This window comes from Cetorhinus maximus, chromosome 7 (genome assembly GCF_964194155.1).
Source record: "Cetorhinus maximus chromosome 7, sCetMax3.hap1.1, whole genome shotgun sequence".
Taxonomy (NCBI): domain Eukaryota; kingdom Metazoa; phylum Chordata; class Chondrichthyes; order Lamniformes; family Cetorhinidae; genus Cetorhinus; species Cetorhinus maximus.
In genome coordinates, this window is record NC_135885.1 from 146282214 (window position 1) to 146309105 (window position 26892).

Here is a 26892-nt window from a genome sequence, read left to right on the forward strand (position 1 = left end):
AAATGTCTAATAGACTCTTGACTTTGATCATTCATAATTCCAAGAGTGAGATACTCTTCAAGCAATGTAAAAAATGAATCTGTTTTTGTGTTTTAAATTAGGGGAAAAGAGATTACATTGCACTCCTACCCAGCTCACCCCAAGCCCCATTCTACAGCTGACACAGTGTATATAAACAGAATTGGTCAGCTTGCCATTAAATCTGCTGCTATAATAGATGAAGAGCAATCTCACTGCTCCAACTGTCTAATGATAATTTTAAAAAACACAACTTAATTTAAAGCACTTTGGGGCGTTTTCTCTACATTAAAAATGTTATATAGATGAAAATTGTTGCCGCTAAATGCTACTTAGAATTATTTAAAATACTGTATTCTATAAGAATCACAGAAGCTGATAGCACAGATGACAGCCTTCCCATCATCGTGCTTGCGCTAGCTCTTTGCTACCGCTTTCGTAGAATGGAAAGGTTTTTGTGGTTGCCACAAAACAATCAAGAATCAAGTGAGTCAATCTTCACCCAGTCTTTTGATGAAATGGCGAAAGGAATCACGGTTCCTAATGTAAATTCTCTGTCCTCAACATCAATGCACTTTTCCAGCCCCTTCAAGTTTGGCATGGCCGATGTATTGTTGCATTTAGCCACGTTGTAAAAAAGCAGGGACATTTGGAATTTGCAGCAAGTGCGAGGCTCATCTTATCTTTCGCTTATCTTTTAAGGCTTTGTCCAAAAGATTTTGTAGCTCTGCCAGGATCTTCCCAGGAACTGGCAATGAGGTTGTTCACTGTCTATAGGCCAGACCCTGGGTCTGGGAGACCACAAACTTGAAGCAGTTCAACATTACATTACCTATCTCACTGCCACAGGGAGTAGTTGAGGCAAACAGAATAGATACATTTAAGTAGGAGCTGGATAAACACGGGGGAAACAGAAATGGAAGGATACACTGATAGGATAAGATAAAGTCAGGAGGGAGAAGGCTTATGTGGAACATAAACACCGACATAGGCCAGTTAGGCCAAATGGCCTGTTTCTGTCCTGTAACATTTAAGTAATCTTAAGTGCAGCCACAGAGAATTCATATGTCACAGGAATCGAATGGAACAACGTTAAAAGAGTGGAACAGTTAATTATTGAGCCAGATGGTATCCACACCTCCTTGAGCAGATGTTCTTGAACATCACAAGTATATATCTCCTTTGTACCTGAATACTTGAAGTGGAAGGGATAGGCTTCTGGGAGCTCAACCTGAATAGTCTTCGACACAACCACAATTCTCAGGTACCTGAGGCCCTCATTGATAGAAAGCCCCCCAAGCAAGAGTATGCAGAATACGCAGAAAATGTTGTGTTGAGATTGCTCCAACATTGAAACATTCAGTTCAGCAGAACTGCTGGTGGTTGGGTAGCAAACATCAATGGACTCTGCACTAGCATCCTAGGTATCCATAATAAGGTCCAGTGCAGTGAGATACTAGCTCCACTCAGGCAAATGTTTACCCAACTTACTGTATTTATAGTCTGACCCTGCAACGACCTGTATCCCAGGAACAGGTTAATCCTGGAGCAGACAAAAGAACTTTTGTTATTTCTATACTGCTGTTTTTTTGGTGGTGTTGAGGGTGGGATGTTAGTCAGTACAACTAGGAGCAGTCTCTGCTCTTCCCAGAACTGCATAAGACCTTTTGCATCTATTTGAGCAGGCAGAAGAGCCTCAATTTAACATCACTTCCAAGAGCTGGAACCATTTGTACTCCAGGAGCAGTCATACCTGGAACCACTTGTACTCCAGGAGCAGCCTAATCCAGTACCCCAGTGATAACTCGAAGCTCCACAATGAGCACCAAGAGCTCTCCTTATTCAGGAAATTTCAGATTATTTCCCTTCACAGCTTTTAAAGCTTTTCTTCTTTCAACTTATCCAGCAAAGGAGGCAAAGAAAAGGACACCAAAAAGAGATGGCTTCGATGAGGCATGTTCCAGATTGTTTTTTGGTAAAGCTTTTGCCAAGTAGAGACAAAAGACATGTTTCTGCAGTTTAAAAACATATGCATCAGTTCGCTTTCTTTGGACCAAGCACAAACTTCCTCTCAATACTTCTCATTTTCCTGATCAATGTTTCCTGTTACAAAAATGGAATCCCATGTAAGCTTTAATTCAGGCGCTGTTACCCCTGAATCCTTCTGACTGAGCAGATTGGGGAAAACTATTTCCAAAGGCAGGAAAAGTTGTTAACCAGAGGGCACAGGTTTAATGTAATTGACCAGAGGGGAAGATGGGGAGTTTTTTTTTACACAGCAAGTTGGTGTGATCTGGAATGCATTGCCTGAGTGGAAGCAGATTCGATAACAACTTTCAGAAGGAGATTAGATAAATTCTTTAAAGGGAAATATTTTCAGGATTACAGGTAAAGAGCAGGCGAGTGGGACTAATAAGATAGCTCCTTCAAAGAGCCAGCACTGGCATGATGGGCTGAATGGGCTCCTATGCTGCAAAATCCAAAATGGTTACTCAGAAACACAGAAAATGACTGCTGCATTCATTTCCTTAAAATGTAAAATTGCAAAGCACTTTATCATGGTGTAGAGTCAACCCCCACCACGATGAAACATTGCGAATAGGGAATTTTGCCTGCAATCACTTCTTTCTTTCACATCAGACGGTCAGAAGTTCACATTGCCCCAGCTACCTCTAACCAGGGTGACAAGAAAATGACCGAAAGACACCAGTAGACAAACATATTCGCTTGTCTCAGGATGTTCAACAGCTCATACATCACCCCCTTTTAATAAGATACAGCAAAGCATGATGGCATGTACTGCTATAAACCACCTGCTTTTTACTGCTTAGCTTTGTAGTTTGTCATTTGTTCAATGGACAATATTTGCTTTATTCAGAGTCAGCTGTTTGCAATTAAATAATCATATCTTGTACATATGGTAGATACTTCAGGATTAGTTCTTCAATATTGCACGATTTATTCCCCACAGATGCACCTCTTCTATGCATCAGAGACTCAATAGCCACGTTCTTCCAATACAATTTCTCTGCCAACATTCTCATTTGTTACGCTACCACATGTTGCAGTTCATTTTAACACTGGTGGCACAAGCCTGTTACAAACAATTATTTGCCATAATCAACAGATGCGTACTAAGACACAAGATGTCACTGCTTAGATGCTTCCACGATAAACAAAGCAACATGCAATGATCCACAGTCTGCAATTCCCATTTTACACCTAACTTGAGAAGGCACCAAGTAAATTTTTTAACAGCAGAAAAACATACATGCGAAATATTTAGGCTGGTATGAATCCCAAAGAAAGAGAGATTCCCATTTATACAGCACTAAACAGGACATCCCAAAGAAAGACAGATTCCTACTTATACAGTGCCAAACAGGACATTCAAATGCCCTTTAAAGCCAGTGAGGTACTTTTCGAGATGTAATTACTGTTGTTATGCAGATAATGCAGCAGCCAATTTGTACACAGCAAGCTCCCACAAATAACTATGTGGTGATGACCAGATCATCTGTTTTAGTGACAATGGTTCAGGGATAAATATTAGCCAGAATTGGGGAGAACTCCCCTGTTCTTCATCAAATTAGTGCCATGGGATCTTTTAAATCCACCCAAGGGGGCAGTCGGAGCCTCGGTTCATCACATCATCTGAAAGGTGGCATTTCTGGCATTGCAGCATCCCCTCAATACTGCACTGAAGTCAGTCTGGATTACGTCCTCCAGTATAAGAACTGCGCAAGGTGTCAGGTAGAAAATACAATGGAGAATCAGGCTGAATATAGAAGGATCAGAGGGAGAGTGAAGAAACTAATAAGGAAAGCAAAGAGAGAGACTGAAGAGAGGCTGGCAGCGAACATAAAAGGGAATCCCAAGGTCTTCCATAAGCATGTAAATAATAAAAAGGGTGGTAAAAGATAGAGTAGGGCCGATTAGGGACAAAAAAGGAGACTTGCATGTGGAGACTGGAGAAATAACAGAGGTATTGAAGGAATACTTTGCATCTGTCTTTACAAAGGAAGATCCTGCTACCCAGGCCAAGATGAGAGGGGAGGTAACTGGTGCACCCAAAGAACTTACAATCGAGAGGGAGGTGCTTTGGAAAGGCTATCTTTACTTAAAATAGATAAGGTACCAGGACTGGATGAGATGCATCCAAGGGTACTGAGGGAAGTAAGAGTGGAAATTGCAGAGACACCAGTGATAATCTTCCAGTCTTCCTTAGACACAGGGGAGGTGCCAGAGGACTGGAGAGCTGTGAATGTTACACCCTTGTTCAAAAAGAGGTGCAAGGATAAAGCTGGCAACTACAGGCCAGTTAGTACGCGTTAAAATCAATAATCACTTAGACAAGTGCAGGATAATTAAGGAAAGCCAGCATGGGTTCATCAAGGGAGAATCATGTTTAACTAACTTGGAGTATTTTTGAGGAGGTAACAGAGAAGGTTGACAAAGGAAACATTGTTGATGTGGTGTATACGGGTTTTCAAAAGGCATTTGATAGAGTGCCACACAACAGACTTGTGAGCAAGATTCTAGCTCATGGAATAAGAGGGAAAGTAGGCACTTGGATAAGAAATTGGCTGAGTGACAGGAAACAGAGAGTAGTGATAAATGGTTGTTTTTTCAGATTGGAGGAAGGTTTGTAGTGGAGTTCCTCAGGGATCAGTGTTGGGACCCTTGCTCTTCCCGGTATATATTAATGACCTAGACTGTGGTGTGCAGGGCATGATTTCAAAATGTGCAGATGATACGAAGATTGGAAATGTTGTCAACAGTGATGGCGATAGTCTTGAATTTCAAAAGGACAGAGACATGTTGATGGATTGGGCAGACAAGTGGCAGATGAAGTTCAATGCAGAGAAGTGCAAGGTAATTCGTTTTGGCAGGAAAGATATGGTGAGACAGTATAAAATAAGGGGAGAGCCTCTAAAGGAGATGAAGGAACAGAGGGACCTCGGTGTATACATACGTAGGTCACTGAAGATGGAAGGGCATGTTCAGAGAGCAGTTAATAAAGCATATAAAGCATAATAAAGATACTATAAGTATCTTAGGCTTCATTAATAGAGGCAGTGAGTACAAGAATAAGGAGGTCATGTTGAACTTGTATAAGACAATAGTTAGGCCTCATCGGGAGTACTGGATGTCCAGTTCTGGATGCGATACTGGAGAAAGGATGTGAAGGCATTGAAGAGGGAACAAAGGAGATTCGAAAGAATGATTCCCGGGATGAAGAACTGTAGCTATGAGGAAAGATTGGAGAGGTTGGGACTATTTTCCTTGGAGAAAAGGCGGCTGAGGAGGAGACTTGATAGAGGTATTCAAGATCCTGAGGGGTTTGGACAGGGTAAAAAGTGAGAAATTGTTCCAACTCAAGAGAACATCTAAGAACCAGAGGGCACAGAAAATAATTGGAAAAAGGAGTAAATGTGATGTGAGAAAAACTTTTTTTCACCTAGAGGGTGGCTGGACTCTGGAACAAACCTCCTAAAAAGGTAGTGGAGGCAGGTTTGACCGAGGTATTCTAAAGGGAATTGGGTTGCTACCTGTTAAGGGGATAAGGCAGAGGAGTGGGAATGCTCTTTTAGAGTGCCAGTGCAGACTCAATGGGCCGAATGGCCGCTTTCTGCACTGTAAAGATAGTGATAAGAAAATTCACTTGCCTGGAATTTTGTCAAAATTCCAGTGGAAATCTGTGATCCAACTAATGAAAATGAAGGAGTGTGGCTGCAGGGGTAACTCAATTGCTGATTTTTTTCTTCCCTTCCCCTTGCCCCTTTGCTTTTTACATTTGTTTTTCTTGCTCCAAGGGAACTGGAACAGGCCGCGCACCAAACATGCAAACTCACTTACCATCTAGGGCTTAGTATGCAAGAAAATGAACACTCCATGCGGAACTTAAATGGTTCCAGTTAGCTGTAGGCTTGAAGTGAGGTTCCTGTGCGAGTAACACTTTAAATGTCAAGCTTTAACTGTAACTAGTGGAGTGCCATAGCAATCAGCGCTGGGGCCTCAACTATTTACGACCAATGACTTGGATGAAGGGACTGATTGAAATGTAGCCAAATTTGCTGATGGTATAATAGGTAGGAAAGCAAGTCATGAGGAAGATAAAAAAAGAGTCTGAAATAGACAGGTTAAGTGAATGGGCAAAAAATTGCTTGATGGAGGATAATGTGGGAAAATGTGAGATTGTCCACTTTGGCAGGAAGAATAGAAAAGCAGAATATTATTTAAATGGAGAAACACTGCTGCAGTACAGGGGGACCTGGGCATCTCTGTACAAGAATCACAAAAGGTCCGCATGCAGGTACAAGTAATTAGGAAGGTAAGTGGAATGTTGGCCTTTATTGCCAGGCAGATGGAGTATAACAGTAGGGAAGTGTTGCTGCAGCTGCACAGGACACTGATGAGACTGCACCTGGAGTACTGTGTATAGTTTTGGTCTCCTTACTTACCTTGCTTGCATTGGAAGCAGTTGAGAAAAGGTTCACTAGGCTGATTCCTGGGATGAAGGGGTTGTCTTATGTGGAAAGGTTGAGCAGGGTGGGTGGGCTTGTACTCATTCAAGTTTAGAAGGATGAGAGGTGATCTTATTGAAACATATAAGATTCTGAGGGGGCTTAACAGGGTGGACGCTGAAAGGGTGTTTCCCCTTGTGGGGAAATCTAGAGCTAGGGGGCCCAGTTTAAAAATAAGGGGTCTCCCATTTAAGATGGGGATGAGGAGGAATTTCTTCTCCCTGAGGGTCATTAGTCTTTGGAATTCTCTTACCCAGAGAGTAGTGGATGCTAGGTCATTGAATATATCCAAGGCCAAGTTAGACAGATTTTTGATCTGCAAGGGAGTCAAGGGTTAGGGCAGTTCAGGCGGGAAAGTGGAGTTAAGGCCACAATCGAATCTGCCATGATGTTATTTAATGGCTGAGCTAGCTTGAGGGGTTGAATGGTCAACTCCTGCTCCTATTTCTTATGTTCTTACCCCAGCCATGAGTAAAATGTGAATCTCAGGCTAGCTGAAGGGTAGCAAAACTGTCAGGAAACTGAAATGAACAGTGTTATTCCCAAAAAATCTGATCGCCCTAAAGTTAAACATTGTTTTATTTTAAAACCTAGCTAGCTTGACCAAGTGTTTACGGGGCAGGGGCAACGTTTTATAATTTTTACTCAATGTATTATTCTTGGGATCAGTGACACAGGCTGCTCTCTTAAGTGAATGTAGAACCAGACTGAACTTTTAATCTTCCTAATCTCCAGCTAACTGGTACTCAGTCAGGGATCAGCTACAGGTTATAAAGTGTACTTCCTTCCTGAGCTTCAGATGGCAGTCGAATAAACGCTAAACCTGCAGCTTGGTAATGAGCAAACACATTTATTAAGTACATGAATAAGTGACAGCAACAATGACTCACTACAGCTTTAGAGTAGATAATGGCTTAGCTACTCAGCTTTGTAAAGTAGAAAACAGCAGTCACAACAGCAGTGAACTAGGCTGCAATGTGCATCAGGCCTTTACATAGTTGTTTTTTGCTGTCCATTGAGATTTTTTTTGGTTTCTCTATGATGGAACTATCTAATTTCAACAAGGCAGGCTGAGACCTTTACTGAGCACAAGCAAGTTTAAATGTCTCAAGGAGCTGCCAGTCAAACACGATGCAAGGGCAGATCAGAGGCTGGCTTGCCAGCAACTAGTGGTTTGCTGCCTGATCCCATCAATCCCATTGGTAAAGCTTAAGTCAGCAATGTGATAGCACCCTGGCCATTCCCCTGGATGGTACAGCCACAACACTAAAGAAGCTCAGCACAAAGCCCTGATTACTGGACTCAACTATCCATGCCCTCCCCCACTGGTATACAACCCACAAGATACTCTGCAGCAACTCAAACTCTTTCAAGTTATCAACAGTCACAGATTGCAACTCTTTTGAGTACAATCACAGTTCTTGGTTTTCCGGGAGTGGGACATGAACCCACAACCCTCTGATTCAAAGGCGAGGGTGCTATGAACCGAGCCACAGCTGACACCTCCCTGCAGCAACTCAACATGGACACTGTAAGCTCTGCTACCAATAAGAAAGGACAAGTATACCAACCTTACGAAACACCATAACTTGCAAATTCCCCTCCCAAGTCACACATCATTATGATTTGAGACACATGGGTAAATGGAATTTACAACACAGAAACAGGCCCGTGTAATATTGCTCCTTTGTCACTGGGCTATTATCCTGTAGTTCCCAAATTCAACCCCATCAGCACAAGGATGGCATCTGATCAAGTTCACCAGCACCCAACAAGTTAACAAATGCAGCCTTGCCAGCATCACCCATTTCCAACAACAAATAAATAATTCAAATACAAACATATGTGCGATTTAAGTGGTTTGACCACTCCCATATACATCTGACCAGGCATATCACCCAAACTCTCTGCCTCTCGTACGAAACAAACTGGGCCATTTTTGGTGAGTGAATCTGCTTTTTAACTCCATGAGTACCAGGAGAGAAACCACTTCACAATTCATTATACACAAAGAAACTTGATTTTTGTCACAGGGTTACTGCCAATTAAATCACAAAGTGGATTGTTTTAATTATGCAACACAGCTCTTTTAAATGAATTGGTGATTTCATAGTCTTTGCTCATTTTAATATCAGTTGCTTTCTTAATAATAACTCAAACAGAAAGCACAAGAATTACTTAAAGGGCCTCATGAACCCCAAAAAGGTTATGAAGAAACAATGACAGAAATAAATTCACAGAAACATGTTTGAATAACTTGGAAACCATTTCAACTATCTGTGCTTACCATAAATAATGCTCAGTGCCTTTCAGAAATGATCTGTCTAGTGTTCTTTAATGTTCAATCTGGACAGAGCTACCGCAGATGCTTTGTATCTGGCATTTATATTTATACATTCATGCCCTCATAACTTAAAAATAATCCTGATGACTGTTCGTCATCAGGAATACATTTCACTGCCTTTGGAATCTTCAATCGAAAACAACTTCGACAGCAACCTGAAACAAACCCTTACTCCAATACTAACAACAGTTATAACAATCTATCCTCCCTGCTCATAACACTGCAAACTGCTTACTAGATGAAGCCAGCATAATACAATTTCAAATGACTGTATGAAGACAGGTTAACTGAAAGAAGAACAAAGATGCATTCAATAAGGCTCCCCAAAGTACATCACATTCAGTTTGCTACTTGTCCAGGTGCAGTGGCTGTCAGTATTGCGCTCAGCAAGATCCCATTAATGGGAAATGAGATGAATGAGTAGTGAATGGGTTTTTAGTGGTGCCGGTTGGCCAGGAGGTTGGCAAATAGCGCTACGGGATCATAATGATCGACAGGGAGCATAAGAAATAGATGGGGCTTCAGTTTTAACATCTCACAGCTCACTGGAAAGAACCAAGTAGCACGTGTCAACAGCACAAGAAGTTAACTGGATTTGGGAATAAGTAGGTGGAAGAAGTGGGCACAAATCCTGAAAGAGATAGATCTGTACTGGCACAAAGCTGCGACACCCAGAGCTCGATGTACGACTCTGCTTGCCGTCAGAGGAAAGATATTCAGGTATTGGAGACTTTGCCGAGAAAAGACACTGAACCTGAGCTGTGAGGAGTGTGTGAAGAACCCAAGATTGGGTCAAGAAAGGGATCAGGGCAGCAATCATTGATGAATTCAAGGTTCTTAAGAAGAAGGTAAATTGAGCCCCGATCATAGCTCAATCTAAACTCAGGATGAGTAAGAGAATACAATGGAATATTTGGGGAGAGTGTGAGCCAGCTAGACAATGCAGGAGAATTGGAAGGAATAGCTGATGGTGGTGCATTAACTTTAGGCTGCAGCTGTACTGATCTTTCTGGTCCTGCATTTTGCAGAGTATTTAACGATTCAGAAAAATACCAGACAACAAAAATACAGTAACAAACCGAGTTGAAGAATTCAGGGTTGATGATCTCTGCAAGCCAGTTACAACTCCTCAGCAAAAGTAACTCGAGCCGCTATTATCTGCACTGACTCAACTCCACCAGCGATTTCACACAGTTGTACAAATGAGACAAAAAAAGGCTGACATTAAAAAGCTAACCAAACCAAATAAAGAGTCAGGCCCTTGAACACCAGCTTCCAGGCTTTGAACAACAACTTGCTGATTGACAATCTAATCATAGGAGAGGGTGAGGGTGAGGATGCCTCTTCAGGTGTCAACAAACTTTGACAAATATAAACAAAAAACTGCTGCGGATGCTGGAAATCCAAAACAAAAACAGAATTACCTGGAAAAACCAGGTCTGGCAGCATCGGCGACACCTGGCTCTCAAAATTGAAAAGGCCAATCCCCCAGACGCACAAAGTGAAACGAGCCAGTCCCGTGGATGCACGCAGTGAAATGAGCCAGTCCCCCAGACGCAGACAGTGAAACGAGCCAGTCCCCCAGACGCAGACAGTGAAACGAGCCAGTCCCGTGGAGGCGCACAGTGAAAGGAGCCAGTCCCCCAGACGCAGACAGTGAAACGAGACAGTCCCCCGGACGCGCACAGTGAAAGGAGCCAGTCCCCCAGACGCAGACAGTGAAACGAGCCAGTCCCCCAGACGCGCACAGTGAAAAGAGCCAGTACCCCAGACGGAGACAGTGAAACGAGTCAGTCCCCCAGACGCACACAGTGAAACGAGCCAGTCCCCCAGACGCAGACAGTGAAACGAGCCAGTCCCCCAGACGCGCACAGTGAAACGAGCCAGTCACCCAGAGGCGCACAGTGAAACGAGCCAGTCCCCCAGACGGGCACAGTGAAACGAGCCAGTCCCCCAGACGGGAACAGTGAAACGAGCCAGTCACCCAGACATGCACAGTGAAACGAGCCAATCCCCCAGACGCGCATAGTGAAACGAGCCAGTCCCCAGACGGGCACAGTGAAACGAGCCAGTCCCCCAGAAGCGCACAGTGAAAGGAGCCAGTGGCACAGACACGCACAGTGAAACGAGCCAGTCCCCCAGACGCGCACAGTGAAACGAAAAAAGTCCCCCAGACGCGCACAGTGAAACGAAAAAAGTCCCCCAGACGCCCACAGTGAAAGGAGCCAGTGCCCCAGATGCGCACAGTGACACGAGCCAATCCCCCAGACGCGCACAGTGAAACGACCCAGTCCCCCAGACGCGCACAGTGAGACGAGCCAGTCCCCCAGACACGCACAGTGAAACGAGCCAGTCCCCCAGACGCACACAGTGAAAGGAGCCAGTGGCCCAGATGAACACAGTGAAACGAGCCAGTCCCCCAGACGCGGACAGTGAAACGAACCAGTCCCCCAGACGCGCACAGTGAAAGGAGCCAGTCGCCCAGACGTGGACAGTGAAACGAGCCAGTCACCAAGACGCGCACAGTGAAACGAGCCAGTCACCCAGAGGCGCACAGTGAAACGAGCAAGTCCCCCAGACGCGCACAGTGAAAGGAGCCAGTCCCCCAGACGCGCACAGGGAAAGGAGCCAGTCCCCCAGACGCGCACAGTGAAACGAGAAAGTACCCCAGACGCGCACAGTGGAACGAGCCAGTAACCCAGACGCGCACAGTGAAACGAGCCAGCCCCCCAGACGCGCACAGTGAAACGAGCCAATCCCCCAGACGCCTACAGTGAAACGAGCCAGTCCCCCAGACGCCTACAGTGAAACGAGCCAGTCCCCCAGACGCGCACAGTGAAACGAGCCAGTAACTCAGACGCCCACAGTGAAACGAGCCAGTCCCCCAGACACGCACAGTGAAACGAGCCAGTCCCCCAGACGCACACAGTGAAACGAGCCAGTCCCCCAGAGGCCTACAGTGAAAAGAGCCAGTCCCCCAGACGCCTACAGTGAAACGAGCCAGTCCCCCAGACGCGCACAGTGAAACGAGCCAGTAAGCCAGACGCGCACAGTGAAACGAGCCAGTCCGCCAGACGCGCAGTGAAACGAGCCAGTCCTCCAGACGCGCACAGTGAAACGAGCCAGTAACCCAGACGCACACAGTGAAACGAACCAGGCCCCCCCAGACGCGCACAATGAAACGAGCAGGTCCCCCAGACGCGCACAGTGAAACGAGCCAGTCCCCCAGACGCGCACAGCGAAACGAGCCAGTAACCCAGACACACACAGTGAAACCAGTCAGTAACCCAGAACCCTACAGTGAAACGATCCAGTCCCCCAGACGCGCAAAGTGAAAGGAGTCAGTCGCCCAGACGCGCACAGTGAAAGGAGCCAGTAACCCAGACGCACACAGTGAAACGAGCCAGTACCCCAGACGCGCACAGTGAAACGAGCCAGTAACCCAGACACTCACAGTGAAACGAGCCAGTCCCCCAGACGTGTACAGTGAAACGAGCCAGTCCCCCAGACGCACACAGTGAAACGAGCCAGTAACCCAGACACACACAGTGAAACGAGTCGGTCCCCCAGATGCGCACAGTGAAACGAGCAAGTCCCCCAGACGCGCACAGTGAAACGAGCCAGTAACCCAGACGCACACAGTGAAACGAGCCAGCCCCCCAGACGCACACAGTTAAACGAGCCAGTCCCCCAGACGGGCACAGTGAAACGAGCAAGTCCCCCAGACGCCTACAGTGAAACGAGCCAGTCCCCCAGACGCCTACAGTGAAACGAGCCAGTCCCCCAGATGCCCACAGTGAAACGAGCCAGTCCCCCAGACACGCACAGTGAAACGAGCCAGTCCCCCAGACGCGCACAGTGAAACGAGCCAGTAACCCAGACGCGCACAGTGAGACGAGCCAGTCACCCAGAGGGGCACAGTGAAACGAGCCAGTCCCCCAGACGCGCACAGTGTAACGAGCCAGTCCCCCAGACAGGCACAGTGAAACGAGCCATTCCCCAGACGGGCACAGTGAAACGAGCCAGTCCCTCAGACGGGCACAGTGAAATGAGCCAGTCCCCCAGACGGGCACAGTGAAACGAGCCAGTCCCCCAGATGCCCAGTGAAATGAGCCAAACCCCCAGACGAAAACTGTGAAACGAGCCAGTCGCCCAAACAAACGCAGTGAAACGAGCCAGTCCCCCAGACGCGCACAGTGAAACGGGTCAGTCCCCCAGACGCACACAGTGAAACGAGCCAGTCCCCCAGACGCACACAGTGAAACGAGCCAGTCCCCCAGAAGCACACAGTGAAACGAGCCAGTCCCCCAGACGCACACAGTGAAACGAGCCAGTCCCCCAGACATGCAGTGAAACGAGCCAGACCCCTATACGGGCGCAGTGAAACGAGCCAGTCTCCCAAACGCCCACAGTGAAACAAGCCAGTCCCACAGACGCGCAGTGAAACGAGCCAGTCCCCCAGACGCACACAGTGAAACCAGCCAGTAACCCAGACGCCCACAGTGTCACGAGCCAGTCCCCCAGACGCGCACAGTGAAACGAGCCAGTCCCCCAGACGCGCACAGTGAAACGAGCCAGTCCACCAGATGCACATAGTGAAACGAGCCAGTCCCCCAGAGGGGCACAGTGAAACGAGCCAGTCCCCCAGAGGGGCACAGTGAAACGAGCCAGTCCCCCAGACGCGCACACTGACACGAGCCAGTCCCCCAGACGCGCACAGTGACATGAGCCAGTCCCCCAGAAGCGCACAGTGAAACGAGCCAGTCCCCCAGACGCGCACAACGAAACGAGCCAGTCCCCCAGACGCGAACAACAAAACGAGCGAGTCCCCCAGACGCACACAGTGAAACGAGCCAGTCCCCCAGACGCTCAGTGAAAGGAGTCAGTCCCCCAGACGCGCACAGTGAAACGAGCCAATTCCCCAGACACTCACAGTGAAACGAGCCAGCCCCCAGACGTGCACAGTGAAACGATCCAGTCCCCTAGACGCGCACAGTGAAACGAGCCAGACCCCAGACGCGCACAGTGAAACGAGCCAGTCCCCCAGACGCGCACAGTGAAACGAGCCAGTGCCCCAGACGCGCACAGTGAAACGAGCCAGTCCCCCAGACGCGCACAGGGAAACGAGCCAGTCCCCCAGACGCGCACAGTGAAACGAGCCAGTCCCCCAGACGCGCACAGTGAAACGAGCCAGTCCCCCAGACACGCACAGTGAAACGAGACAGTCTCCCAGACACGCACAGTGAAACGAGCCAGTTCCCCAGACGAACACCGTGAAACGAGCCAGTCGCCCAGACAAACGCAGTGAAACGAGCCAGTCCCCCAGACGGGCACAGCGAAACGAGCCAGTCCCCCAGACGCGCACAGTGAAACGGGTCAGTCCCCCAGACGCACACAGTGAAATGAGCCAGTCCCTCAGACGCCCACAGTGAAACGAGCCAGTCCCCCAGACGCTCAGTGAAACGAGCCAGTCCCCCAGACGCTCACAGTGAAACCAGCCAGTAACCCAGACGGGCACAGTGAAACGAGCCAGTCCCCCAGACGCGCACAGTGAAACGAGCAAGACCCCAGACGCACACAGCGAAACGAGCCAGTAACCCAGACGCACACAGTGAAACGAACCAGGCCCCCCCAGACGCGCACAGTGAAACGAGCCAGTCCCCCAGACGCGCACAGTGAAACGAGCCAGTCCCCCAGACGCGCACAGTGAAACGAGCCAGACCCCAGACGCACAAAGCGAAACGAGCCAGTAACCCAGACGCACACAGTGAAACGAACCAGGCCCCCCCAGACGCGCACAGTGAAACGAGCCAGTCCCCCAGACGCGCACAGTGAAACGAGCCTGTAACCCAGACGTGCACAGTGAAACAAGACAGGCCACCCCAGACGCGCACAGTGAAATGAGCCAGTCCCCCAGACGCGCACAGTGAAACGAGCCAGTAACCCAGACGCTGACAGTGAAACGAACCAGTCCCCCAGATGCGCAGAGTGAAACGAGCCAGTCCCCCAGACGCGCACAGTGAAACGAGCAAGTGGCCCAGACTCACACAGTGAAACGACGCAGTCCCCCAGACGCGCACAGTGAAACGAGCCAGTGCCCCAGAGGCGCACAGTGAAAAGAGCCAGTGGCCCAGACACGCACAGTCAAACGAGCCAGTCTCCCAGACACGCACAGTGAAACGAGCCAGTCACCCAGACAAACACCGTGAAACGAGCCACTCGCCCAGACAAATGCCGTGAAACGAGCCAGTCCCCTAGACGGGCACAGTGAAACGAGCCAGTCCCCCAGACGGGCACAGTGAAACGAGCCAGTCCCCCAGACGCATAGAGTGAAACGAGCCAGTCCCCCAGACGGGCACAGTGAATGGAGCCAGTCTCCCAGACGCACACCGTGAGACGAGCCAGTCCCCCAGACGCGCACAGTGAATGGAGCCAGTCGCCCAGACGCAAACAGTGAAACGAGCCAGTCCCCCAGACGGGCACAGTGAAACGAGCCAGTCCCCCAGACGCACACAGTGAAACGAGCCAGTCCCCCAGACGCACACAGTGAAACCAGCCAGTAACCCAGACGCCCACAGTGACACGAGCCAGTCCCCCAGACGCGCACAGTGAAACGAGCCAGTCCCCCAGACGCGCACAGTGAAACGAGCCAGTCCCCCAGACGCACATAGTGAAACGAGCCAGTCCCCCAGAGGGGCACAGTGAAACGATCCAGTCCCCCAGAGGGGCACAGTGAAACGAGCCAGTCCCAAGGACGTGCACACTGACACGAGCCAGTCCCCCAGACGCGCACAGTGACATGAGCCAGTCCCCCAGTAGCGCACAGTGAAACGAGCCAGTCCCCCAGACGCGCACAACGAAACGAGCCAGTCCCCCAGACGCGAACAACGAAACGAGCCAGCCCCCAGACGTGCACAGTGAAACGATCCAGTCCCCTAGACGCGCACAGTGAAACGAGGCAGACCCCAGACGCGCACAGTGAAACGAGCCAGTCCCCCAGACGCGCACAGTGAAACGAGCCAGTCCCCCAGACGCGCACAGTGAAACGAGCCAGTCCCCCAGACGCGCACAGTGAAACGAGCCAGTGGCGCAGACACGCACAGTGAAACGACCCAGTCCCCCAGACGCGCACAGAGAAACGAGCCAGTCCCCCAGACGCGCACAGTGAAACGAGCCAGTCCCCCAGACACGCACAGTGAAACGAGCCAGTCTCCCAGACACGCACAGTGAAACGAGCCAGTTCCCCAGACGAACACCGTGAAACGAGCCAGTCGCCCAGACAAACGCAGTGAAACGAGCCAGTCCCCCAGACGGGCACAGTGAAACGAGCCAGTCCCCCAGACGCGCACAGTGAAACGGGTCAGTCCCCCAGACGCACACAGTGAAACGAGCCAGTCCCTCAGACGCAAACAGTGAAACGAGCCAGTCCCCCAGACGCTCAGTGAAACGAGCCAGTCCCCCAGACGCACACAGTGAAACGAACCAGGCCCCCCCAGTGAAACGAGCCAGTCCCCCAGACGCGCACAGTGAAACGAGCCAGTCCCCCAGACGCGCACAGTGAAACGAGCCAGACCCCAGACGCACACAGCGAAACGAGCCAGTAACCCAGACGCACACAGTGAAACGAACCAGGCCCCCCCAGACGCCCACAGTGAAACGAGCCAGTCCCCCAGACGCGCACAGTGAAACGAGCCTGTAACCCAGACGTGCACAGTGAAACGAGCCAGTCCCCCAGACGCGCACAGTGAAACGAGCCAGTCCCCCAGACGCGCACAGTGAAACGGGTCAGTCCCCCAGACGCTCACAGTGAAACGAGCCAGTCCCCCAGACGTACATAGTGAAACGAGCCAGTCCCTCAGTCGCCCACAGTGAAACGAGCCAGTCCCCCAGACGCTCACAGTGAAACGAGCCAGTCCCCCAGACGCTCACAGTGAAACCAGCCAGTCACCCAGACGGGCACAGTGAAACGAGCCAGTCCCCCAGACGCGCACAGTGAAACGAGCCAGACCCCAGACACACACAGCGAAACGAGCCAGTAACCCAGACGCACACAGTGAAATGAACGAGGCCCCCCCAGACGCGCACAGTAAAACGAGCCAGTCCCCCAGACGCGCACAGTGAAACGAGCCAGTCCCCCAGACGCGCACAGTGAAACGAGCCAGTAACCCAGACGTGCACAGTGAAACGAGCCAGGCCACCCCAGACGCGCACAGTGAAACGAGCCAGTCCCCCAGACGCGCACAGTGAAACGAGCCAGTAACCCAGACGCTGACAGTGAAACGAACCAATCCCCCAGATCCGCACAGTGAAACGAGCCAGTCCCCCAGACGTGCACAGTGATACGAGCCAGTCCCCCAGACGCGCACAGTGAAACGAGCCAGTCCCCCAGACGCGCACAGTGAAACGAGCCGGTAACCCAGACGCGCACAGTGAAACGGGCCAGTCTCCCAGACGCGCACAGTGAAACGAGCCAGTAACCCAGACGCCTACAGTGAAACGAGCCAGTCCCCTAGACGCGCACAGTGAAACAAGACAGTAACCCAGACGCGCACAGTGAAACGAGTCAGTCCCCCAGACGCACACAGTGAAACGAGCCAGTGCCCCAGACGCGCACAGTGAAACGAGCCAGTCCCCCAGACGCGCACAGTGAAACGAGCCAGTCCCCCTGACGCGCACAGTGAAACAAGCCAGTCCCCCAGACGCTCACAGTGAAAGGAGCCAGTGCCCCACACGCACACAGTGAATGGAGCCACTGCCCCACACGCACACAGTAAAACCAGCCAGTCCCCCAGATGCGCACAGTGAAACGAGCCAGTCCCCCAGACGCTCACAGTGAAAGGAGCCAGTGCTCCAGACGCACACTGTGAATGGAGCCACTGCCCCAGATGCACACAGTGAAAGGAGCCAGTCTCCCAGACACGCACAGTGAAACCAGCCAGTCGCCTAGACTCACAGTGAAACGAGCCAGTCGTCTAGACGCCCACAGTGAAACGAACCAGCCGCCAGACACTCACAGTGAAAAGAGCCAGTCCCCCAGACGCGCACAGTGAAACGAGCCAGTCCCCCAGACGCGCACAGTGACACGAGCCAGTCCCCCAGAAGCGCACAGTGAAACGAGCCAGTCCCCCAGACGCGCACAGTTAAATCAGACAGTCTCCCAGACGCGCAGTGAAACGAGCCAGTGCCCCAGACGCGCACAGTGAAACGAGCCAGTCCCCCAGATGCGCACAGTGAAATGAGCCAGTGCCCCAGACGCGCGGTGAAACGAGCCAGTCCCCCAGACGCGCAGTGAAACGAGCCAGTCCCCCAGACGGGCACAGTGAAACGAGCCAGTCCCCCAGACGCACACAGTGAAACGAGCCAGTCCCCCAGACGCACACAGTGAAACCAGCCAGTAACCCAGACGCCCACAGTGAAACGAGCCAGTCCCCCAGACGCGCAGTGAAACGAGCCAGTCCTGCAGACGCGCACAGTGAAACGAGCCAGTCCCCCAGACGCACACAGTGAAACGAGCCAGTGCCCCAGACGCACAAAGTGAAAGGAGTCAGTCGCCCAGACGCACACAGTGAAACAAGCCAGTCCCCCAGATGCTCACAGTGAAAGGAGCCAGTGCCCAGACGCACACAGTGAATGGAGCCACTGCCCCACACGCACACAGTGAAACCAGCCAGTCCCCCAGACGCGCACAGTGAAACCAGCCAGTCCCCCAGACGCGCACAGTGAAACAAGCCAGTCCCCCAGACGCTCACAGTGAAAGGAGCCAGTGCTCCAGACGCACACAGTGAATGGAGCCACTGCCCCAGATGCACACAGTGAAAGGAGCCAGTCTCCCAGACACGCACAGTGAAACCAGCCAGTCGCCTAGACTCACAGTGAAACGAGCCAGTCGTCTAGACGCCCACAGTGAAACGAACCAGCCGCCAGACACTCACAGTGAAAAGAGCCAGTCCCCCAGACGCGCACAGTGAAACGAGCCAGTCCCCCAGACGCGCACAGTTAAATCAGACAGTCTCCCAGACGCGCACAGTGAAACGAACCAGTCTCCCAGACGTGCACAGTGAAACGAGCCAGTCCTCCAGACGCGCACAACGAAACGAGCCAGTCCGCCAGACGCGCACAACTAACGAGCCAGTCCCCCAGACCGGCACAGTGAAACGAGCCAGTCCCCCAGACGGGCACAGTGAAACGAGCCAGTCCCCCAGACGCACACAGTGAAACCAGCCAGTAACCCAGACGCCCACAGTGAAATGAGCCAGTCCCCCAGACGGGCAGAGTGAAACGAGCCAGTCCCACAGACGCGCACAACGAAACGAGCCAGTCCCCCAGACGCTCACAGTGAAACGAGCCAGTCCTCGAGACGTGCACAGTGAAACGAGCCAGTCCCCCAGACGCGCACAGTGAAACGAGCAGTCCCCCAGACGCGCACAGTGAAACGAGCCAGTCCCCCAGACGTGCACAGTGAAACGAGCCAGTCCCCCAGACGCGCACAGTGAAACGAGCCAGTCCCCCAGACGCGCACAGTGAAACGAGCCAGTGGCCCAGACACGCACAGTGAAACGAGCCAGTCCCCCAGACGGGCACAGTGAAACGAGCCAGTCCCCCAGACGCGCACAGTGAAACGGGTCAGTCCCCCAGACGCTCACAGTGAAACGAGCCAGTCCCCCAGACGCACACAGTGAAACGAGCCAGTCCCTCAGACGCACACAGTGAAACGAGAGAGTCCCCCAGACGCTCACAGTGAAACGAGCCAGTCCCCCAGACGCTCACAGTGAAACCAGCCAGTCACCCAGACGGGCACAGTGAAATGAGCCAGTCCCCCAGATGCTCACAGTGAAACCAGCCAGTCACCCAGACGGGCATAGTGAAACGAGCCAGTCCCCCACAGTGAAACGAGCCAGTCCCCCAGACGCACACAGTGAAACGAGCCAGTCCCCCAGACGCACACAGTGAAACGAGCCAGTCCCCCAGACGCCCACAGTGAAACGAGCCAGTCCCCCAGACGCGCACAGTGAAACGACGTCAGTCACCCAGACGCTCAGTGAAACGAGCCAGTCACCCAGACGCGCAGTGAAACGAGCCAGTCCCCCAGACGCGCACAGTGAAACGAGCCAGTCCCCCAGACGCGCACATTGAAACGAGCCAGTGGCCCAGACTCGCACAGTGAAACGAGCCAGTCCCCCAGACGCACACAGTGAAACGAGCCAGTCCCCCAGACGCGCACAGTGAAACGAGCCAGTCCCCCAGACGCGCACAGTGAAATGACCGAGTCTCCTACCCGCGCACAGTGAAATGACCGTCTCCCAGACACGCAGTGAAACGAGCCAGTCCCCCAGACGCTCACAGTGAAACGAGCCAGTCCCCCAGACGTGCACAGTGAAACGAGCCAGTCCCCTAGACGCGCACAGTGAAACGAGCCAGTCCCCCAGACGCGCACAGTGAAACGAGCCAGTCCCCCAGACGCGCACAGTGAAACGAGCCAGTCCCCCAGACGCGCACAGTGAAACGAGCCAGTCCCCCAGACGCGCACAGTGAAACGAGCCAGTCCCCCAGACGCGCACAGTGAAACGAGCCAGTCCCCCAGACGCGCACAGTGAAACGAGCCAGTCCCCCAGACGCGCACAGTGAAACGAGCCAGTTCCCCAGACGCGCACAGTGAAACGAGCCAGTCCCCCAGAAGCGCACAGTGAAACGAGCCAGTTACCTCAACACACACACACACACACACACACACACAGTGAAACTAGATTGTCTCCTAAAAGCACACAGTGAAACGAGCCAGTCACCTCAACACACACACACACACACAGTGAAACTAGATTGTCTCCTATAAGCACACAGTGAGATCAGCCAATGCCCTACGCACACAGATACAATGTTAGGCTGCAGGTCTGAGAGTAATTTGCAGCAAACAGCAGAACCCTACCACTTGGGTAAATATTTAGAAATAATCACCTTGTTTTGTGCAGGCAGTGTAGAAAAGCTTTTGCTATTTAATTGCTGTCATCTGTAGGCTTTGGAAAGCAACAAAAGAATACCAAAAGGTCTCCACCAGAAACACAACAGGTTCCACAGCACTGGACAACACCCTTAATACTGGATGCAGTTTCTTTGTTCAAATCTGTTCATGGGCAATATGGCAGATCATCATGTGCTGCTAAATTGTCAGGGATTTGGGAGAAAAAGCGTTTCCTACAAAGCATAAATCACACTGCATGAGGAGAATTCAATTTTCTGCTAAGCAGAACCCCAATTCTTAAATAAAATCAGATTGTTCCGATGTAGAGCAGGCCATTATTGTGCCTGTGACATTATTTACCCTCACAGCCTTTTTATTCTAGTCCAACTGTCCAGCTTGCTCCCTGCATACTTCAAGGTATCCCCAAGTGTCGCCAGTTCCCTTTCAAAATAAATCCTGCTTTGTGGCAGGGAGAATTCCACATTCTACACACAAACATACTGCTTTAACTTCCCCTTAAAGCTCCCTTGGTGATTAATTTAAGTTTGTGCTCTATTGTTCTTAGTCTCAATGAGAATTAATCAATATATGTCTTCCTATATCCTTGAAAACCTTCTTTCAGTAAATTCTTAACCCTCTCAGCCAGAGCACAGAAAGTTCTAAGTTGGAGTTGATTAACTCAGCCCTCTCATTCCTGTGGAAAATCCCTGCGAATCTACAATGCACCTTTCCCATTGGGTTCATATCCTTTTTATAATGGGGTGCCCAGAAACGTACCATACCTTTGTACAAAACACTACAGTATTAACTTAGCAATTTCTTATGCTCAGCGTAAAACACAAGGTTTCTTGTTTTGAACGTACTGGGTGAAAACATTGTTCCTTCCTTTCCTTGCAGTTTCTAGCTTTAAATGGATGTTACCTCTGTACAAACGGTTGTCTTGGAGCTAGCCAGCAGCAGAGAATGAATGCTCCAGTGCTTCTGATGGCCCGCCTCGCAGCGTATCAATCAAATTTCAAAGCTGTAATCAACCAATCAACCTGTACTTTCAAGCACTGCGATCCAGTACCTAATAATCTTCACAACAATTTGTACAAACAAAAAGGTTAGAGCGTACCTAAAACATATACAGGAACAAAGTGAATTAGGAAGGGCAGCACTTAATACAGAGTCTTGTCAGTTTGGAGGCATTCCTCCCAACCTCATTGAAAGTAACGTGTCGATTAGGCAGGAGGGTGCTTAATGTGTGTGATTCTAACATCTCATTTTCTGCACATTTTTCTCAGTAAACTCAGAAGCAACCATTACATCAGTGCAACGTTGCACCGAGGTCTGGGGAACTGGACAGCAAACAGCACAAATAATATTTGTTTTTTGAAAAGGTGTAAATTTTGAAAAAGTGCTGATACTGGGAATAACTTGGCTCCTCAGCTGCTCTCTTGGCTGCGGCCGCCAGTGAATTTACAACGCATTGAGACGCTGCTCCAATGCAAAAGTTTATGCTCTTTTTAAATGGGAAGAAAGCAAAACATACACTTTCACTGGGGGCATCATCCATGAGACCATGAGGGGCCATGTCAGCGTGTAACATTTTAGTGTTTCCTTCATAGGGAAACGGCTCACAGGCCAGCAACAGGAAATCTGACAGGCTAGCTGACTTTGGCACATGTGCTCAGTGTATACCGTGTGGAGATATCCTGTCTGCTGATGTGTACGTTCCTATCAGCTCAGCTCAATGTCCTCACTATCCTCTCTGCTCCTCGCAGCTGTGTCTAAATGCCCGAGTCTCCTCTGTGCTAAGCGCTAAAGGTGAAACCCTCCCTTAAGGCATCCTTCATTCCCAATCCCTGGTGACGGTAGTTTCCATGGTGAGCCGATCCCCGGTGATGGCAGTTTGCCCAGCACGCCGATCCTCATGGTTTGAAATTGGGTGAGCCCCATCACAGGAGGGGAAGAAAAATTGGAGTCTGGGTGGTGGCCAGAGAGGAGGCTGGGGAGAATAAGGGGGGTGGTGGAACCGGGGTCCCAGTGGTCGGAGGAAAATTGGGGTCCCAGTTAAGAGAGGGTGGGGGCAGGACGAAATCTGGACTCCCGGCCGCCAGGGGTGGTTGGGTGGGATTGAGAGGATCGGGGACCTGGTGGCCTGTGGGTAGATCAGGTACCTGGTGGTCGGAGGGCGGGTGGGAGGGAAATCAGGAACCTGGTGGTTGGAGATAAGGGAGAATCAGGGTCCTGGTGGCCGGAGGAAAATTGGGGTCCTGGTTACTGGATGGAGGGATTTTGGGTGAAAACTGGGGTGCCAGCAGCTTGGGGAGGGGGGGAGGTGGGAGAGAGAAATTAGGGTCCCAGCAAACGGATGGTGCAAAATCAGGGTCCCGGCAAAGGGTGGGGATGGGGAGATAAAAATCGGGGTCCCAGGGCACTGCAGGGTGGGGGGACCAATGTGCTCATTGCTGGGCGGGGGGCAGTGTTCCCATCACCACAGGGCCAGGGGGGGCGGGGTGTGTGTATGTGTGTGGATCGATGCTCCCATTGCTGCGAGGTGGGAATCAAAGTTACCATTTCCACGGGAGCGGGTTGAACATTCCCATTGCCGGAGGGGGTGGGGGGGTGGGAAATCGATGTCCCCGTTGCTGGGAATGGCTTGATGTCCTGATGGCTGGACGTACAAGATGGCTTGGTGTCCTCATTGCTGGAGGTGGCTCAATATTCCACACCGCCCACCAGGTCAGGTATCCATTACACAAAATCCAACTGGTGTGTTGTGAGGGGGGTGGTAACAGGAACTGAAGGCCTGGAATGGGAAATCCTAGGACACTGGGATTTAGTGACGTGAGGAGCAAATTGTTATAGAAAAATATTATTCTGCAATGGGCCAGGCACTTTGTTTTAAAATAGTGGGGGGGGAATGGATATTTGTCTCAGGTAATTTGCTAATTTGATGCTAAGAAATGGTTAGGTTATTCAAGACCTTTCACACTTTAATTTATGTCTTAGGTACTGATGTTAAATTTATATTTATCTATTTAGGCACATGTTAAGATATGTAAGTCAATCTCATGTGGTATTGCACATGGAGCAAGTATGACCATGTGTAGCTGTAGTGTTCTGGTGCAGTGGATTGAGGTCGGGGCAGGGTCACTGCACAAGCTGGGGGCAGTGCAGGTATAATTAAGTTCCTGCTTTAAAGTTGGACATTATGTCCTTCTGCTATATGTGCATTAGAAATCACCATGTCCATGTTTATAATGGAAACTGCCTGTGTAAACTTGTCACACTAATTACCTCCAAACCAGTGATGACATTGCAGTGCCACCACTGGCAGGAGGATATAATTACTACGTGACAAGTTTACATAAGAAGTTTCCATTATAAATGTGCACACAGGAATTGATAACAGACCTAACATGCAACTGGATGCAAGATTTTAAAAAGATTTAATTATATTTATATAATTTAATCTAAATCTATATATCTAACTATTCATTTTATTCATATTCAATACATTTTAATTGTAGTTTTATTTTAGGTATGTGTAACCTATAGCTGTGCCTTAAGATAATGTCAGGATTATTCAACTTCACTTATTTCATATATAAACATGTGCAGTTTATATTAGTCTATTCTTAATATTTACATAGAGGTCTAGATCTATATATAAATACATTCATTTAATGTATTTAAAAACTTGTATCTGTAGACACTTCTTGTCAACTTGTCCATAATTAATTCCTATGCTCGGATTTGTAATAGAAAATACCTGTATAAATTTTTTTTCTCACTGGTAGCTGCACCCTCCTGTCAGCTGACTAATATATATTGTAGATATATTTAAGCAGCCTCACTGCTGAGATAGTTAACTAGGTGCAATCAATGATGGCGTTGGGATTAAGCAGGGTAGGAGGGTGACAGATAATTGCACTGGTGAGTGCAGCCCACAGCTCAAGCCATATCTTCTGTCGTTCATTTTATAAACTTCCATTTGATTAACTCCAATGCCCACATTTACAATGGAAACGTGATGCCTGGGGCTGGTCGCATTCCTCCGGCGGTGGCAGCGATGTGGCGCCCCTGCTGGCAGAAGGGTGTAACTACAACGTGACATGTTTACATAGGAAGGTAAACATGGACCAGGTGGGGTTGACAAGAAGTGCACAGATACACGATTTTAACGTATAGGAGTGTTTTAAAAAATTTTTAAACGTGTTTATGGCTAATATAATGTGAGATTTATACATATTGATGTATTTATCGCTGTTTACCGTGTTATTAATAGCTCGCTTCCCATCCTTACCTCACATTCTGTACATTACATATGGACAGATGCAATCAGGCCCTACACAATGTACAGCCGCGCATATAGATTCCATAGGCGGCCCTCGCTCGGCCTCAGGCCGGCCTTACCTTGCCGAAGTGAGCGGCCCAGTGGAGGGGGGTCCACCCGTAGAAGTTGTCCTCCAGGCTGATGTCGGTGAGGGACGAGGCGGCGAGGAGCGAGCGAACAGCCCCGGTGTCGCCGTCCCGACAGGCCCGGTGCAGCGGGAAGCGCAGCGCCAGCAGCTCCTCACTGGAGAAGCCGCGCTCCCGCTCCCAGGCCGCCATGCCAGCACTCGGCCCCGGCTCCACCCTCACTGCCTCCCGGACGCTCTGGGCTCGGGGTTCGGGGCTTTCGGGCTCTCGGGCTCGGCCGCGGCTTCGCTTCTCTCTAACTCGGTGCCTCTGGGCTCCGGCGCCGCGATTCCCCCCTCCCGCTCAACAGGCGCCAAGACAAAGGGAGAGCCGCAAGACCCGGAGCGGAGCGGCCAGATCCGGAGCGGAGCGACAAAACCCGGAGCGGAGCCGCAAAACCCGGAGCGGAGCGGCCAGATCCGGAGCGGAGCGACAAAACCCGGAGCGGAGCCGCAAGACCCGGAGCGGAGCCGCAAGACCCGGAACGGAGCTGGACGCATGCAACAAAAACCCGGAACAGAGCCGAAAAAGCTAGAGCAGAGCCACAAAAACTGGGGAGGATCAGAGCTGCAGCCAGAAGGAAAACTAAATCCTGCAGTGGTCCCACTGGAAAATCCCATATTGCAGACTCAGTGATCAGTGGCTTCAAAACATACAAATTAGGAGCAGGAGGAGGCCACTCAGCCCTTTGAGACTGTCCCGCCATTCAATAAGATCATGGCTGATCTGATTTTAACCTCAACACCACATTCCTGCCTACCCCTGATAACCTATCACCCCCTAAAAACCTGTCTACCTCTGCCTTAAAGATATTCAAGGACTCTGCCTCACTCACCTTTTGAAGAAGAGAACTCCAAAGTCCTACAACCCTCAGAGAAAAACTACTATCCCCTCATCTCTGTCCTAAATAGTGACCCCTTATTTTGAAACAGTGACCCCAAGTTTTAGGTTCTCCCATAAGAGGAAACATCCTTTTCACATCCGCCCTGTCAAATCCCCTCAGGATTTTATTTGTTTCACTCAAGTCACCTCTTTCTCTTCTAAACTCCAGAGGATACAGGCCTAACCTCATAACCTAACCTGCCCATTCCAGATATTAGTCTGGTAAACCTTCTCTGAACTGCTTCTAATGCACTTAGATACTTCCTTAAATAAGGAGACCAATAATATATACAGTGCTCCAGACGTAGGGCGGAATTTTACTGTCCCATCACAGCGGGGGCGGGGCTGTAAAATGTGGCAAAACCGTTCAAAAGACTTTGGCGGAACCGAAAGATCCTGCCAGCAAGAGGAGCCGTAAAATTCCACCCGCGGTCTCACCAATGCCCTGTACAACTGAAGCATAACGTTCCCTATCTGGTATTCAATTAACTTCACAATAAACAACAACATTCTATTAGCTTTCCTAATTACCTGCTGTACCTGCACACTAACCCTTTGTGATTCATGCACCAGGACACCCAGATCCCTCTGCATCTCAGAACTCTGCAATCTCTCACTGTTTAGATAATAAACATGTTTTTTATTTGTCCTACCAAAATGGACAACCTCACATTTTTCCACATTATACTCCATTTGCCAGATCTGTGCCCACTCAC

At 50.2% G+C, this 26892-nt stretch overlaps 1 protein-coding gene across 5 annotated transcripts in view; it reads right to left on the reverse strand.

Annotated features, from left to right (window-relative positions):
- LOC144683068 (ankyrin repeat domain-containing protein 10-like) overlaps positions 1-25609 on the reverse strand; it is a 69523-nt gene extending 43914 nt beyond the window's left edge. Inside the window, exons 1-2 of one of the 5 annotated variants that reach the window (XM_078546091.1) lie at positions 25250-25385; positions 21767-21922 (exon numbers count right to left, since the gene is read on the reverse strand). Coding sequence is in view for 3 of the 5 variants with exons in the window: in XM_078546087.1 (XP_078402213.1) it covers positions 25250-25447 (198 nt within the window). In the remaining 2 variants the exon portion in view is untranslated. Of the gene's footprint in view, positions 1-8832; positions 9055-21708; positions 21923-25249 lie in introns of those variants that run through there. The other 4 variants (XM_078546090.1, XM_078546087.1, XM_078546089.1 and 1 more) reach the window with 4 other exon arrangements.
- Positions 25610-26892: the final 1283 nt, after the last annotated feature.